Source organism: Rhamphochromis sp. 'chilingali' (genome assembly GCF_963969265.1).
Source record: "Rhamphochromis sp. 'chilingali' genome assembly, chromosome: 6".
Taxonomy (NCBI): Eukaryota; Metazoa; Chordata; class Actinopteri; order Cichliformes; family Cichlidae; genus Rhamphochromis; species Rhamphochromis sp. 'chilingali'.
In genome coordinates this window covers 34,267,704-34,283,426 of record NC_137933.1, presented here as the reverse complement: position 1 = coordinate 34,283,426, position 15,723 = coordinate 34,267,704, and the positions used below count along the sequence as shown (strand labels likewise).

Below are 15,723 nucleotides of genomic sequence, written 5' to 3'. Positions count from 1 at the left end.
CTGTGTCATGTCTCATTATTACACATAATTTATGGACATCAGTGGTTTGATTTCTTTGCATGTGTGCATTGGATGGGTTGTTACCGACATCTGGTGATTTCATCTAAATGGCACCTCTAGAAATATATTGAGTTGAAGTGCTTATTTTACCCGCTGCATGTCTACGGAAATTCCACCACTATTAATAACTAAATGTTTTGTCCTCTGCCTCCAAGGCCAGGATGTCTCGTTCTCACCAAAAGAGTGGCCATCACGGGCAGCAGACCAACTTCTCCGGTGGCAAAAGCCATCCGAGCAACAAGCCGCACCACCACCAGGCCAGCAGCAAGAGGAGGAAAAATGTGCGAGACTCTACACAAGAGGATCTTTACAGATAGGGTTAATTTTGCTAGCATCACCCCAGATCTCCCTTCCTTTTCTGCAACGGACTGTCACATCTTACTTCTGCTGCCAGACTCGAGGCTTGGGAGACTACTAGTATTGAAACATCGTCCAGAACTCTTTCAATCTGGCTTTTCAGGGTGACGAGCAACATCCTCTAGCAGGGAGGAAAAACTCACAAAGAGAATCGTAATTGGAAATGGACATAATTTCATGGACTTGAACTGAAATCACAAAGGGTAAACGGTCAGTTTCCAGCTTCCCAACAGCTTCTTGTAAGGAGTGGGGTTTTTCTTTCCATAGCCAGCACCTACACAATATGCCTCTTGCGCCTCCTGCTGTACAGGAATGGACAGGCCAGGTTTGTGAATCAGCTCTGGAGCAATACCTGGAACTGCTGGCTGGAAAATAGGATCAAAGGTTTTAAAGAGAAATTAAAGTATGCAAATGGCTTAAAATGTACAAAAAAAAGTTATGTTGAACAGAAAATGTGTATGAAGATTTTTTTTTTTTTTTTTTTTTTTTTTTTAAATGATGGTCACTTACAAATGCAATCAATAAGAGTGGGGAAATAACTTATGCATGATATGTTTTTAGTTGATTTAAATTGTTTTGTTATGTCTAAACAGGTTATAAAAAGATTTGTACAAAAAAACACACAAAATAAGCAAAAAACTGTTAAAAAAAAAAATCACAACTAAGAGGAACCTATTTCGTATGACATTTTTACAGACAATTTGAAGTCGTATAAACATGCACATTTTGCTCCCGCTGCTTTGGGTCCCATTGCCAACAGAAATCATCAGCATCTAGTTTTTCTCCTGTTTGCTTTCTGAGTGTGCTACAGTGTTAACAGTTAGCCCTGAGTGAGCCTTTGCTCACAATACAGCCCTATAGATGAGCAGAGGGAGCTCGAGTTCTCTTATCCAGCTCAGTCGCATCAGTGTAGAGGCTTTAAGACTACAGGTTTGAAACGTATAGGGCGATAATGGGTTTTATTGGGGGGAGGGGGGACAAAAAAAACAACAAAATCCTACACTTGAAAACGTGTCATCAATGCGATAATAATCTGTTTCTCTGATAATTTACAAACTACAAAATCATTTGTATTTGTTAAATGTATTTATTTTTTTATTAATCGTATGAACATAGTATGGATCTATGTGTTTAACATTAGAGCCCATATCTTTGAGTCCTATATTTGAAATGGGATAAGTTGTCGGGAGGTGGGTTGGGGTCGGGCATGTTAGGATACAGGAAGATGCCACCTTTTTATTGTTGTACTACTACTACTTTTTTTTTTTTTTTTTTCTCTCTCTTGTTCCACTGACAGTTGAGTGACCAAGGTACTTTGAACAATTTAAGACCATTTTACAAGTCATGTGGTGAGAATTTTCTATTCATGTGGCTGGTCTACCTAGTTTAAGAGAGACTATTTGTTTTACGGTTTATAAATCAACAGAACACTTCTGTCATTGCAGTACAGCAACTAACCTGTAGATGGAGTTATTGCTCCAAGTCTTAATCCACAGAGTTTGGGCTTGTATACTGCATTTGGGGTTTTTTTTCCTTTTTTTTTTTTTTTTTTTTTTGGGTTTGTGTGCGATTGTGATTGACATAAGCTTGGTGTCTTGTCTGAATAGGCAGCTGCACATAGCAAACTTTCAACTTAAACAGTTTTTCTAGGAGGGAGTCTCACACCGAAGCACAGTGCAGTCCCCTCGTCATCTACCTTTCTCAGATGTGACAAGAATCACCCACAGTAAAACAAGTAGCCAGCAATAACCACCACCTCACGTTATAGAATGCTACTCCACAATGACTACTGTAGCGACACAATGTTATGCTCACCACCGAGCTATGTTATGTTTAGATGGAGCAGGATCAGGACACTTTTAAGTCAACTTACTGTTATTTGGTGTTGAATTATTAAAAAAAAACAACACAAAAAAACACACAAAAAAAACCTAGTTCCACTACCCTTCCAACACCTCACTCATCCTCAAGTACTACAGCTGAGGTTTAAAAATGCAGTATAACAGCGCTGGTCTTGTGGTCGACAGACAAGGAGAAAGGTGAATCAAGTTGTGCCATCTGAATGTCCACTGACCATGTTTCTTCACAGCAGGAAAGCTTTGACCCCAACTGTACTCATTTGAAATGTTTTTCTGCAGCTATTACAATCCATGCAATAAAAACCATATCATTAAACCATATGTTGAGACAAGTTTCTGGTCTGCCTTTGACTTTTATTTTGAATTGTCTGTCTCTTTGTTGACTAAATTAAATAATTGTAAGGTCACTTAAAATGAAAAGCAGCATTGTGTTGGGGTGTGAGAGGGACATCTCCAGAGGGGAGCTCATCTGAAAGTCTCCAAGAGCATGAAATGAACCAGTGGTGGAAGTTGATCCAGTGCAAATACTCCTGTATTTGACTGAAATTCTTTTATTTTGCATGCAAATATTGTATGTAACTCATACTCCACATTGTTTCAGTGATTAAAGCTTTAAAATGTATAAACCCTACTAAAAATGTATTGAAAACTTAAACCACAAGGTGGCAGCATCTTACCAAAAGGTTTTATTGTAGGCAACTACGCTAACCAGCATTGCATTCTGTGCAAGTTTGAAATTAGTCTTGAAAGACGTTTTTATGGTGGTTTTAACAAAACTGCACAGACGTTTCTAGTGTTCTCAATAAGTACGATGACAGAAATATAAATGCAGTACAGATATTAAGTTAACATCAAAGATAATTGCAGCCACCGTAAGCAAAAATAGTTTTAAAACTACTCTTCACACAATACATCTCTCTTAGTTCATAGGACTCTCCTGCATGAGCCTCAAAATAGTAGCCAGTGCTTTCTATACTATATTTAACCGGGTCTGTGGTCTCCCCCCTGCCTTTTTTGGGGCTCCCATCTTTGCCCAATGTTGAAAAAAGTCTGGTTAACGCCCCTGGTGTGTGACAGTGATGGAGGAGGGGCGTGCTCGCTTGGCGCAACGCGCGCACGGGCAATTGAAGAGTAGAGAAGAGGCGCACGGGGACCACGCACTCAATGAGCACTTACCGGTTCGTTTATGTACGATTTATTTCCCGGAAGACCTTTAAGTCTCTCAGGTAAGATGCTAAACTCTTGTTTGATTTAAAAAACTAAACAAAACAAAAACGACCCTTCCTGACACATTAACACCTGCATGCTCAAGAGAAGGGTAACTGGTTGCACGGGGGGAAAACGGTTAACACAAGGATGTCTCAGCGGAAAACTTTCCATCTCTGGCAACACCTTTTCATTTAAGTCGAGGTTTTTATATATATATATATATATATGTGTGTGTGTGTGTGTGTGTGTATAAATTTGTCGAAGTCTAAAGTTAAATAAAATGACACTTTTCTTGATCTCCGCATCGATTTTCCTTGACGCATTTTTACCTTGTTCTAAACGGGCTTTCGGTCTGCCATGCGTTTGTGTCAAATGTGTATCTCCTTGTATGTCACCGGGTAATGACTGGTAGTGTTTCTCACTCATTTATTGAGCGCACCCATCCAAATATAACCAGTTTATTTACTTCGGCATGGATTAAACTCTACCAGTGATCCTGTGATGTCTTTTCTCCGTGCTCTGGTGTTCTTCAAACCAACAAGGGCATTTTAGGGAAGGTAAAATTGTTTTTAATAAGTAAGTTGCTTTTTGGCAGGCTGGATGTTGCTGATTTAAAATAGTTTTATCTCTTCAAATCTCTTCCTACAACATATGGTCCCCGTTTCTACCACGAATAGTGCCCCCGTCAGTGCCTGTATACTCATTTCAGAGTGAAACTGGCTTTAGTCCTTTAGTAACTGGAGCACAACACAGTGCGTGCTTCAGAAGGCGCTTTACTGTTTGAGTTTAAAATCGAAATTGAATTTGATTTATTTACAAATCAGTTTAAAATGATCTAATATTAAATGACGTTATCTGCACTTTTTAATTAGTGGTCATTAAAACAACAGTTGTGGAGCTGTGCTGCGAGATCCCAGAGAAAGCAGCATGAGTCATTTTTAATGAAATCAAAATAACTAACCATCCGATTTTAATAATATTTTAACTTCTCACACAGTGTTTGTCCATTTTTTTAGATATCCATCTATGAGCTCAGATTTCATTTAAGTGGATTTAAAATGACCTTAAATTGATTTTAATAATATATTCACAATACAGAAAAACGTTGATTCCCATATCTCACTGACAACAGTTTTCACTGGGGCTTCTTTATTTTTGCAGGAAATGGTCCGTGTATTATTTGGGTGCATCACAGTGAGTGTGAGGTAGTTTTATTATTATCTTAAAGTTAGACATATTAAGAGCTATTTTTGTTGTTGTGAAGTTCAGTCTGTTTCCTAAATAGAAAGCAACCGCACATTGTCAGCCCATGTATTTATTGAGCCAGCAGTGTGCATAATTTTGCCTGAATGTAATGTTACAGCATAGGTGATGTGATCTCTGAAAGCAGAACATACAGGACATAGTTTTAAGGAATTATAATGGTCGGCTGATGTATAGCTTTTCAGGCAAATCTGTTTATGTGCACACAGTCCACTCGCTTGCTTTGGTCTGAATAGAAGATTAGACATCAGCTGAACAGCTTACATACACAACTCGCAATATATGGCTTCACTTGAAATCGGTCTTTGTGATAATTTATTGCAAATAGTTTGAGAAATGATATGTAAACTCCATCACATCTGAGTATTTAATGTTGCACTTCCTCAGCTGTTACTTTCCGTAAAGTGAAGCTGCAGCGAAGTCATTTCTTGGCATCGGCAGGTAGTTTAAACTGTGGATGAAGGCCATATTACTTCTCCTAAGAGCCAGGAAGAGATTGTGTAGCTGTACAAGTGACTTCTGAAAACACCAATTGGCTTTGTGTTTCTTCTCTACAAAGCTGTTCTGGTGATAAACTCTTTACATGGCTTAAAAGCTTTTTTTTTGTTTACGCTGTGATGATGTGTAAACCCAAGAACCGAATGACATGTGCATTCCTGCTATCATATTCTGGGTACATGGATAGGCTAATTCTCATGTTTCTGCTTGTTTGAGCCTACTCACTGTTACTGACTCCATCGGGATAAGAGACATAGCTTCTGTGGGGCGGCTGTGTATCACTTGCTTGATTACTAATCTGATCCCTTTTCCAATTCTCATAAGTACAGGCGGCTTATGGATTGACCACTTGCTGTTATTTTTAATGACATCACTTTGTTTTAATTTAATCTAGGCAGTGAAAAACATTGAAGCCTAAAATGGTGAGACTACCATGTATAATGGTCAGTGTAAAATATCTGCAAGCAAGAGAAATCATTGCTTTGACGTATGGAGCTCATGTGTTTTAATGTAATGGAGGGGTTAGTCTATGCAGTGGCAGTGGTGTTAAATTCTTGGTCATGGCTCAGCAGGTGAATGCGTTACTGCAATTCCCTAAATAACCCTAACCCGTTGACAGAAAAGCTGTAATCTAAATCGTAACCTATACATTAGCATTGGCCACTGGTGTGCAGTTATCCTTTGTGATGGTATGATGTATGTAATTTTGACACGATGAAAACTGTGTTGTAATTTTGCAGATTGATTTTACAGTTTGATGCACCCAAACAGGGTTTAGCTGTGAGTGCGCACAAAAAAATCCCAAACTATAACAAAACAGATTGTGGGGAATGACACCAGGGTCTGCTTTGTGATGATAATAACTGGTAGTTCAGTTGTTTTGTGTTTCTTCGCCCTCTCGCGTGGAGCCTCAGCTGACCATGTCGCTAGTATAAGACAGCAGTTCCCAGTGTGTGGTTTCAGTGCTAGCATGTCTTCATCAGTGGGGTTTGTTGACAACCATTATTTTTCATGTTATGTATTCATAGTCTGCACTGTCATGCATCCTTAGTAAAAATGTTAATGCATTGGAGTAAAATGAATCAGGTCATTTTGTAGGCTAACGTAATCAAATTTATTCAAATTTGCATCCTTTGGTTTGGTGTTTATCTCATTAAGCTATGGCCAATTACTAACTCCACTGTAAAATTTGATGATAATACTATGAAACACTATTAGCAATTATCTGTTAGCCACACTGTCTGTCTGTTATCAGTAAGGTAGTGGCTTGCAGCTATGGTTGAGTAATAAAGCTATAACATTAATATAGAAGGTAGGCAACAAATGTCACCAGACAGTGTCCATTTGACAGGAAAACACAGTTATGTGTCCAAAACACACTATGTCCCCATGGATATCAAAGATGGTATCGGGTATCAAGTATTTTCCTCGGTATCAGTATCGAGTTTTGAAATTCAAGTATCGTGACAACCCTGGTTAGCGGATACCTGAGTCTGTCTGGTCTCCAAGCAAAGGATGGGCAGTATAGCCGCAAAATGATATCACAAGATTTCAAGAAAATTTGCGATAATGATATTACTGACAGTATCTTTTCATTGATCCTTGTAGCTTACAGAGAGCGGTAGCAAGCTTCAACACTGTTATCAAAAAATATTTTCTACCTGAAATGTTACATTTAGGATCGAGCTTTTTAACCACCTGGGCCGAGGTACAGTGGGGCAAAAAAGTATTTAGTCAGCCACCGATTGTGCAAGTTCCCCCACTTAAAATGATGACAGAGGTCAGTAATTTGCACCAGAGGTACACTTCAACTGTGAGAGACAGAATGTGAAAAAAAAATCCATGAATTCACATGGTAGGATTTGTAAAGAATTTATTCGTAAATTAGGGTGGAAAATAAGTATTTGGTCACCTCAAACAAGGAAAATCTCTGGCTCTCACAGACCTGTAACGTCTTCTGTAAGAAGCTTTTCTGTCCCCCACTCGTTACCTGTATGAATGGCACCTGTTTGAACTCATCATCTGTATAAAAGACACCTGTCCACAGCCTCAAACAGTCAGACTCCAAACTCCGCCATGGCCAAGACCAAAGAGCTTTCGAAGGACACCAGGAAAAGTATTGTAGACCTGCACCAGACTGGGAAGAGTGAATCTACAATAGGCAAGCAGCTTGGTGTGGAAAAAATCAACTGTGGGGGCAATCATCAGAAAATGGAAGACATACAAGACCACTGATAATCTCCCTCGGTCTGGGGCTCCACGCAAGATCTCATCCCGTGGGGTCAAAATGATCATGAGAACGGTGAGCAAAGATCCCAGAACCACACGGGGGGACCTGGTGAATGACCTGCAGAGAGCTGGGACCAAAGTAACAAAGGTCACCATCAGTAACACACTACAACGGCAGGGAATCAAATCCCGCAGTGCCAGACGTGTTCCGCTGCTGAAGCCAGTGCATGTCCAGGCCCGTCTGAAGTTTGCCAGAGAGCACATGGATGATACAGCAGAGGATTGGGAGAATGTCATGTGGTCAGATGAAACCAAAGTAGAACTTTTTGGTATAAACTCAACTCGTCGTGTTTGGAGGAAGACGAATACTGAGTTGCATCCCAAGAGCACCATACCTACTGTGAAGCATGGGGGTGGAAACATCATGCTATGGGGCTGTTTTTCTGCCAAGGGGACAGGATGACTGATCCGTGTTAAGGACAGAATGAATGGGGCCATGTATCGTGAGATTTTGAGCCAAAACCTCCTTCCATCAGTGAGAACTTTGAAGATGAAACGAGGCTGGGTCTTCCAACATGACAATGATCCAAAACACACCGCCCGGGCAACAAAGGAGTGGCTCCGTAAGAAGCATTTGAAAGTCCTGGAGTGGCCTAGCCAGTCTCCAGACCTCAACCCCATAGAAAATCTGTGGCGGGAGTTGAAAGTCCGTGTTGCTCGGCGACAGCCCCAAAACATCACTGCTCTCGAGAAGATCTGCATGGAGGAATGGGCCAAAATACCAGCTACTGTGTGTGCAAACCTGGTAAAGACCTATAGTAAACGTTTGACCTCTGTTATTGCCAACAAAGGTTATGTTACAAAGTATTGAGTTGTATTTTTGTTATTGACCAAATACTTATTTTCCACCCTGATTTAAGAATAAATTCTTTACAAATCCTACCATGTGGATTCATGGATTTTTTTTTTCACATTCTGTCTCTCACAGTTGAAGTGTACCTCTGGTGCAAATTACTGACCTCTGTCATCATTTTAGGTGGGGGAACTTGCACAATCGGTGGCTGACTAAATACTTTTTTGCCCCACTGTAGCTTTTCCACCATGTAACCACATCCTTAATTTCTATCCACCTTTGCTCTTCCTGTCATAATGGAGAGCAGCCAGCGACACCTGGTGGAGTCATTTGTTTATATTTGTTTCGCACATCACCAGCTGTGTTCAATCTTTAGTGGAAACAGTTTTCCTGTATATTATGTAAAGTATTTTGTTTTGTTGGAAGCTGTTGAAGTAGCTCGGGTTTTGCTAAATCGTCCTCGGAGGCTGACGCACGGCTCTTGCCTTCAAACTTGCCCAGGCTTGTGTCATTGTTGAGCACACTGTGGAATTTAAACACGTGGTTTCACGGTAGCAGTGATGTTTCGATTTGACATTTATTAATAATGTTTAATTGCAGACAATATGACATGGCATAGCCCTACTCCAGACGTTAACAACAGCTACAGAATCTTGTTTTTGTCATTTGAGCTGAATGACGGCCTATATGGACAGAGTAATAAAGCAGAGGGCTTGGGGAGAAGAGTAATTTTAGGGCTTGATAAAATACGTTACTGTAACTTCATTCCAGCTATTCATTATAACCCTTCTGTGTTGGTTTCCAAAAACACTTCTCAGGCTATATTTGTGTGAGTTTCACTTCACCTTTGGTGTAAATATAACTTCAGTCAGATGACCTGTTTGGTTTTTTTTTTTTGCTGCAAACATTGGAAACCACCGAATTAAATTGCATAAGTGTTCTGCAGCAGTATGGACACCTACACGCCTCAGTTTGTGAAGGGAAAAAAAAAAGTACAGATAACTCAATATAGGTATGTAAACTTATGTTAAATGCAAATGTAAATGGGCATTTGCAGTGTAAATGGTGCCTTTCTCTTCTAAGCAAATGAAAGAAGATGAGTGTGCCCTGTTTAATTTGACCGCTCCTGTGTTTTGAAACGGGTACACAGCGTTATCATCAGCGCTGAAGAGAATCTTGCTGAGTTGTGCGTCGCTTACCTAAACGCACGCATATATACATATATATATATATATATATATATATATATAAATGAGCTAACACCTATGTGCAACATATACTCTTGGTTTGTGCTTGACAAAGATAATGACCTTGACAGGAAATGTGGGGAACCTTCACCGGATGCACAATGTGACTTCTCACAGGTTTTTCTTAAGAACTAGAGTTGACACCATCTGTGAAGCTGAGAGGAACACAAGCTGTCTCTTTGTGCTGCTTTCAGTATCGTTCTTGCTTGGCAGCATGCTTATTTCTCTTTTTGGCTATATTGTTTTTTTTTTTTTTTTTTAAAAAAGCACATTTTTTTTTCCCAACAAGAGTGGGAGCTGGCAACACAGAATGGCACAAGAACATATTTAAAGTTTTTAAATACTAATACATTAAAACCCTCACCAAATCTCAGGAAGCATCATTTTTGAACAATCATTTTAAAGTACATGTCTGATCTCTTTGAGTGTATTGAGATGGGGTTGTGTGTCAGGATAAAGCTATTTTCCCTCTTTACTGTTGAGTACTTCCTTCCTATCAGTCTCAGTAGAGAAATTCCATCCAGATTTGTCCTCATTAAGCACGCACGCACACACACAGGCAGTGTTTCTTACTAATAGGCATTTTCTGTTGTTATTAGACCTCATCATGTTCTTAAAATGCTTCTAGCCACTTACAGCACTGATAATTTCTCCAATTTCTCCCCTCTTTCCTGTCTTTTCTCTCTTCGTCGCTCATTTTTCAATCTCGCTTTCTCTCATCTGCTTCGGAGCAGGCTCTCTCGCTCTGCTGTCTCTCCCCTTCAGGCTCGAAAGGAGAAGGGTTCCTCTAGGTGGACAGTGTGCTAATCCTCGAACACACAGTGGGGACTAATCGGACTCATTAACTCTCGACTCTAGTGCTTTCACCCAGGGATCACAGCTAATCCTTTTTCGGCACAGTCTTCATCGTGCATGCTGTAAATGCTCGTTTGCTTTATCCTCTCTTGTGCGATTTTATTTCTTGCATAATAATAGAGACAGCTATTTTTTTTTTTTTTTTTTAATTTAACAAAAACCATTGCTACAGAAGGGTACCCTGTGGTCTGATCTTAGCTTTAAACATCATTTCAACTATACTTCTGACATGGTGCCTTGATAATAAGCTTTCAGTGACACGTGACAGCTCAGTGTTTAAAGCATGGATGTAAACACAGCTATAAAAACAGAGCAAAAACATCGGTCAGTGAATCAGGCCACTTACTGTCGAGCGCCAGAACCACCAAGCTCTCCGGATTGTTTTCACACTGCTTGCACTTGTTCCATATATTTAAAGTCAACCTAATCTCATCTTGGTCTTAAAAAAAACACGAGTCCGTGGAGAGTAGGGTGAAGATGACGTCTGGTTTGGCGATGTCTCTGAATCAGTTTCTCCCAGAATCTTTTCCCAACAAGATGTTGTGAAACTATAGGATGAAAAGGATGAGGATGCCACTGGGACAGGGTCTCTAAAGTCAACCAAGGTTCAAAGGCTGATGTCATTGACGTCACCAGAATCATGGCTCACAGAACATTGGGCTAATACTTGGTTTTATTGCCCAACTCCTGTGACAGTTTATAGTCTAAACTTTAGTAGATTGAAAGACAAGAGTCCAAATGATTATGCATTCTGTACTAAGTGCTAAGCTCCAAAATCATGCAAACTATAACTAATCCTTGACTTTTCTTTGGAGCCAACCTGAAATGACAATTCAAGGAACAGGATTTGGGGGGCTTCTGCATTGCTTGATTAGTAGGAACTCATTTTGAAGGTGGCGCACGGTAGTGGTGGAAGGCGGAGGAGTGTAATTAAAGTTAATAGAAATATTCCTGGGCATCAAGAACAGCTCAAGATAGAAAACAACTGACAGTCAAGAATTTTAAGCTCTGTTTATGCGGCACTTTAGTTGCTGTCAAAGTGGTCAGAAATATTTCACAATTCTACCAAGCTCTTTGTAAAATTTTGTCTGGCGGTGTGACATTCAGGGTACATTAGAGGCATGTTTACATGTCACTTTTTCTAATTTTCTGTCAGTTTGGACACAAAAAAGGAAATTCAATCTTTCGTATGTTCAAAAAATGTTGAGGTGCCTTTTTAATTGCACTAAATTTTGATCTGTGGCGTCTCTGAATTACATTTCGTGGTAGGGTAGTAGAGTGCTACTGTGTGTGTTTTGAATTTCATCATAGTGTGAAGCAGAAATAATAATTTGTGGTTCGAAAAATTACTTGAAGATGGTAAACAGGGTCATTACAGGAACTTTCAATTCACGCAGACATACAATCACGGTTTCAAATCAGTGCTATTAAGGTTAAGTAAAAGAAATCTTCATAATCACTTAGGGAAAGAAATGTTAAGACGACCTGCGAAGCACAAAACCCGATAACCTGTGGCTTTCCACATACTCAAGTTAAAAGAAGGAGCCCGTGATATTTGGAGCCGTGTATTTTTAGGAAGAAACATCCAGGACAGGTTTGTCACTTAAGAAACTTCTTCAGACTTTACTGCATACATTATAAGAGAGAGACATGGCACACAAAGGATCCTGAATTTAACTCTGAGACTTTTGCAACAGCAGAAATGGTGGTAAAAGTTTAACTTCTGGTATGAATTTTTTTTTTTTTCAAAATATTATTTCAGGGCAACGTCCACATCTGATTTAATCAGTTATTGCTCGATGTGATTGCATTTTATCCTGCAGCTCTTTCGACTCTGTGACCAAAGAAATGTTTTAGACAAACTATGACTTTACCTCTTAAGTATAGCTAGAGCAACAGCTGGCTGTTTGAAGAGCAAGAGGATGAGAAATCCTAATATGGTTGTCTTTGCTTTTTAGTCATCATTATTACACCCACTTGTTTCTAGTCCCACTCTGTTTCCATTCCTTGCCCTTGCTGCCCATTTCATGACTGTCACTGCAAAAATGTGGTATGCATGACAGAACTTGCCCTCTATCAAAATGAACTAACTATTAATCCTGAAAAACTCTGTTCTGTTAATGCACATGATAAGATCTCCAAGATTTATTTCAAAGATTCTCATATAGTGAGATTTAGTCTGATCTACCTTAAAACATGTTTCTTTCTACAAGTGCCACTTATTTTCTTCTTAACTTATCTTGTTTTACCCTGTGATGGGCCGGTGAGCTGTCTGTGGAAGCTTGTTTCAAACACTGAATAATGAAAACAGAATTTGCTATCGATAAGTCAAACTCTTGGTTTATGATTACAAAGTTTGAGTTGCATATATCCAAGTTATGACTTACTAACTGAAAATTCTGAGAAAATGACTCAAAAGTGAGAAAATAAGTATGTCATTAATTTGCAATTGTGACTTATGGGTGGCAAAAAATCTATGTATTTCTGAAAATGTTTTTTTTCAGTGTTAGTTAACTTCCACACCTGTTCAGGAAGTCCCTGCCTCTCACCCAAAATAAAATGGGATAGGTTCCACTTGATCCAGACTAACTTGATCAGCCTGACTATAATCAGGCTTCACTTAAACGCTGTTTCCCTAGTGATGAAATGCAGTAAAAGCTTTACTGCAAGTTACTGCAAGTTTTAAACCAAACCTAAGAATAGAGGGAATGCACCATCACTCAGCTCACTTGACCGCAGTTTACAGTATAAAGATTTCTGCAAACATACAAAAGAAAAACTGTTGACACCACAGGGATGAAATTCCTGCCAACTGTTGCTTCTTCCAACCTGTTTTGGCTCTCCTGCAGCTTGTGCACTGCCGTTGATGTGTGGTGTACGCAACACAACCTATAACTAAAATAAATGGATTTGCCCATAGAGCGTCTACTTGTCACCAATGTCAGATCTGGCTTTTTGAGTCAAATATCAGATCGGGGGATCAGGGATACTGATCTCATGGAGTATTTATGTTAGTCTCCCAGCTGTTTTGCGCACTATGCACTTCAACACTTGACAACCCGCTGTGAAACCTTCCACGGTCTGCCACTTTGTGGCTGAGCTGCTGTAGTTCTTAAATGCTTCCACTTTGCAGTATTGCCACTTACAACTGATCATGGAATATTTATGAGGGAAGAAATTTGCAGACTTGTTGCAGTGTTGGAATCTTATTACAGTGCCAGACTCAAATTCAGTGAGCTCTTTGCTTTCACAAATGTGTGTAAAGACAGACTGTGTGAAAATGTGTGATTTTTTTTTTTTTTTTTTATTTATTTATTTATTTTTATACAGTTGTAGCAGTGGGACTGAAAACACTTTAATTCAAAGATTAAGGAGAGTGGTCCAATACTGTGAATTCTGTGCCCAAATACAAGCAACAAAATGACGACTGCATGAGAGTGTTTGCTTTCTAAGGTTATGGAGAAACCCCTTTAGGTTTTGCTGGTGGGGTTTTTTGTGCTGTTTTTCAACTTTTGAAGTAGGTTTTTAGGGAAATAAATGCTAGGACAGTAACTACCGTTACTGTTTGCTCTCTTGTCATCCTCTAGTGTCCAGTTTCAATCACACTTGTTCAAGACTACTAATGTATCTTGCCAGGAAAGCTCTCTAGGGGCCATAAAAGGCCATGCCCTCTTAGTTTTGCTGTTTGGAGAGGATCAGTGCTGCTGAGATGGGATGCTTTAGAGTGCCATTAGAGAAATGCCTCTTCACCCCATTTGTTAAATTGTTCCATTTCCTGGACACCCTCCTCGCCCACAGCGCTTTTGTGTCAACACTCATTCTAATCTGCCTTCAGCAGTTGGGTGATAAGATACATTTTGATGTATGTACACAGTCAAAGCAAAACATTTGCCAAAAAGAGCCAATCGATACTATATTCAGATTTATGAATCTTGTCTAATGCGCCTGTGATGTACTGGCAAGAGATTTGTTGGCTGTAAAATGTTTTCGCGTCCCATGGATACATATGAGATGACCTTTTTGTCTCTTACTTCTTGATCGAAAGCCATATTGAACATTGAAATGCCCTGCAGCTGGCATGAGGCGATGCCTGCCTCCTCTGAATGCTCGTTTGAGTTTGGATGGTGCAGATGTGTGGGTGTCCTGCTCTTTCTCTCTTACTTTTTTTTTTTTTCCTCCCAATTTCATTTTCAGAGTATTGTGCTTGCTGTGGTTCAAGGACATTATGTAATGCTTATAAGAGCACCTCATCTGGAGAAGTGCCATTGAGACACAGAGTTTGCAGAACTCATTTTAGAAATGAAAACTTGCCTGTGAAAGACATTAGTAACTAAGGACACTGAACCGAAAAGGAATTCAGCAGGTGAATAACTCTAAGACAAGGAAAGTCTTTATTTTTACCAATTTTTGAAGGATATTTAGGGAGCGATGCAATATTCAACGATATAATGCAAATATTACTGTTCTTACAGTTAATTTGCTCGGTGTTTATATTTTTTCCTATAGAGCTTTTTAGCCTCAAGCTTGTAGTCATTTAGTTGGTACACAGCGCTGCTCTTGGTGGGTGCTGTTTTGTGTTTGTGCATTCACATTTTCAGAAATATGTGGTGTTTGCATGCCACAGGGAGGCTTGCGGCACTTTCCTGCTCCAACAAGCTGCTCATTGTGCTTGGCTGGTTAATGAGTGATTAGCCAGGATTGGCTCTCTGTTTGGGAAGAAGAGCTGGTAGGTGACCTATCGAATGAATAGTGCAGAGACTAAGATAAAAGCTGGGAATGCTGTTGGAAAAATGTCAGATGGGTCTTGGGGTGCACAATTTAAATTGGAATAGATAAGGTTATGTTTCGGGTAAACTGAAAAGCACATGCCTTTATGTAGATGTCATAGATGTGCCTTATCTGGTCAACTAGGGTTATTCAAGGGTTATTCAAGTATTTTTATATTTGGTTTCCAGATAAAATGTTGACATATACAGACCCAAACTGCAAAAGTACAAAGCTACAGCATATATCAACACTAGCCAAAGCGGTGATCATGAACTGTAACGAAGATTTATCCAATTTTGGCAATGGAACAGAAAACGTTATCAGATTGTTTCATAGAGTAGTATGCTTTGAGTTTTTGAGTTGTTTGTGCGATGGTGGCATACATTTTTTTTATTTTATTTTTGTTTTTTTTTTGTTTTTTTCTCATGTGGTTAGTCTTTATTCACCCAGAGACAGCAAAAATATATGTACCAAAACTGAACTGGGGTGGATTTTTAGAAATATCAGTTCTCACTTGGTAAAGTCA

At 39.4% G+C, this 15,723-nt stretch overlaps 2 protein-coding genes across 3 annotated transcripts in view; both read left to right on the top strand.

Moving 5' to 3' along the window:
- tent4b (terminal nucleotidyltransferase 4B) overlaps positions 1–2,608 on the top strand; it is a 30,760-nt gene extending 28,152 nt beyond the window's left edge. Inside the window, exon 12 of the mRNA XM_080885843.1 lies at positions 216–2,608. Within this exon, the coding sequence (XP_080741969.1) occupies positions 216–377 (162 nt within the window). The 3' untranslated portion in view covers positions 378–2,608. The remainder of the gene's footprint in view (positions 1–215) is intronic.
- Positions 2,609–3,364: 756 nt separating this feature from the next.
- The window catches only part of adcy7 (adenylate cyclase 7), a 62,319-nt gene continuing 49,960 nt past the window's right edge, over positions 3,365–15,723 (top strand). For both annotated transcript variants that reach the window (XM_080884803.1, XM_080884804.1), the window contains exon 1: positions 3,365–3,502. The gene's annotated coding sequence lies outside the window, so the exon portion shown is untranslated. The remainder of the gene's footprint in view (positions 3,503–15,723) is intronic.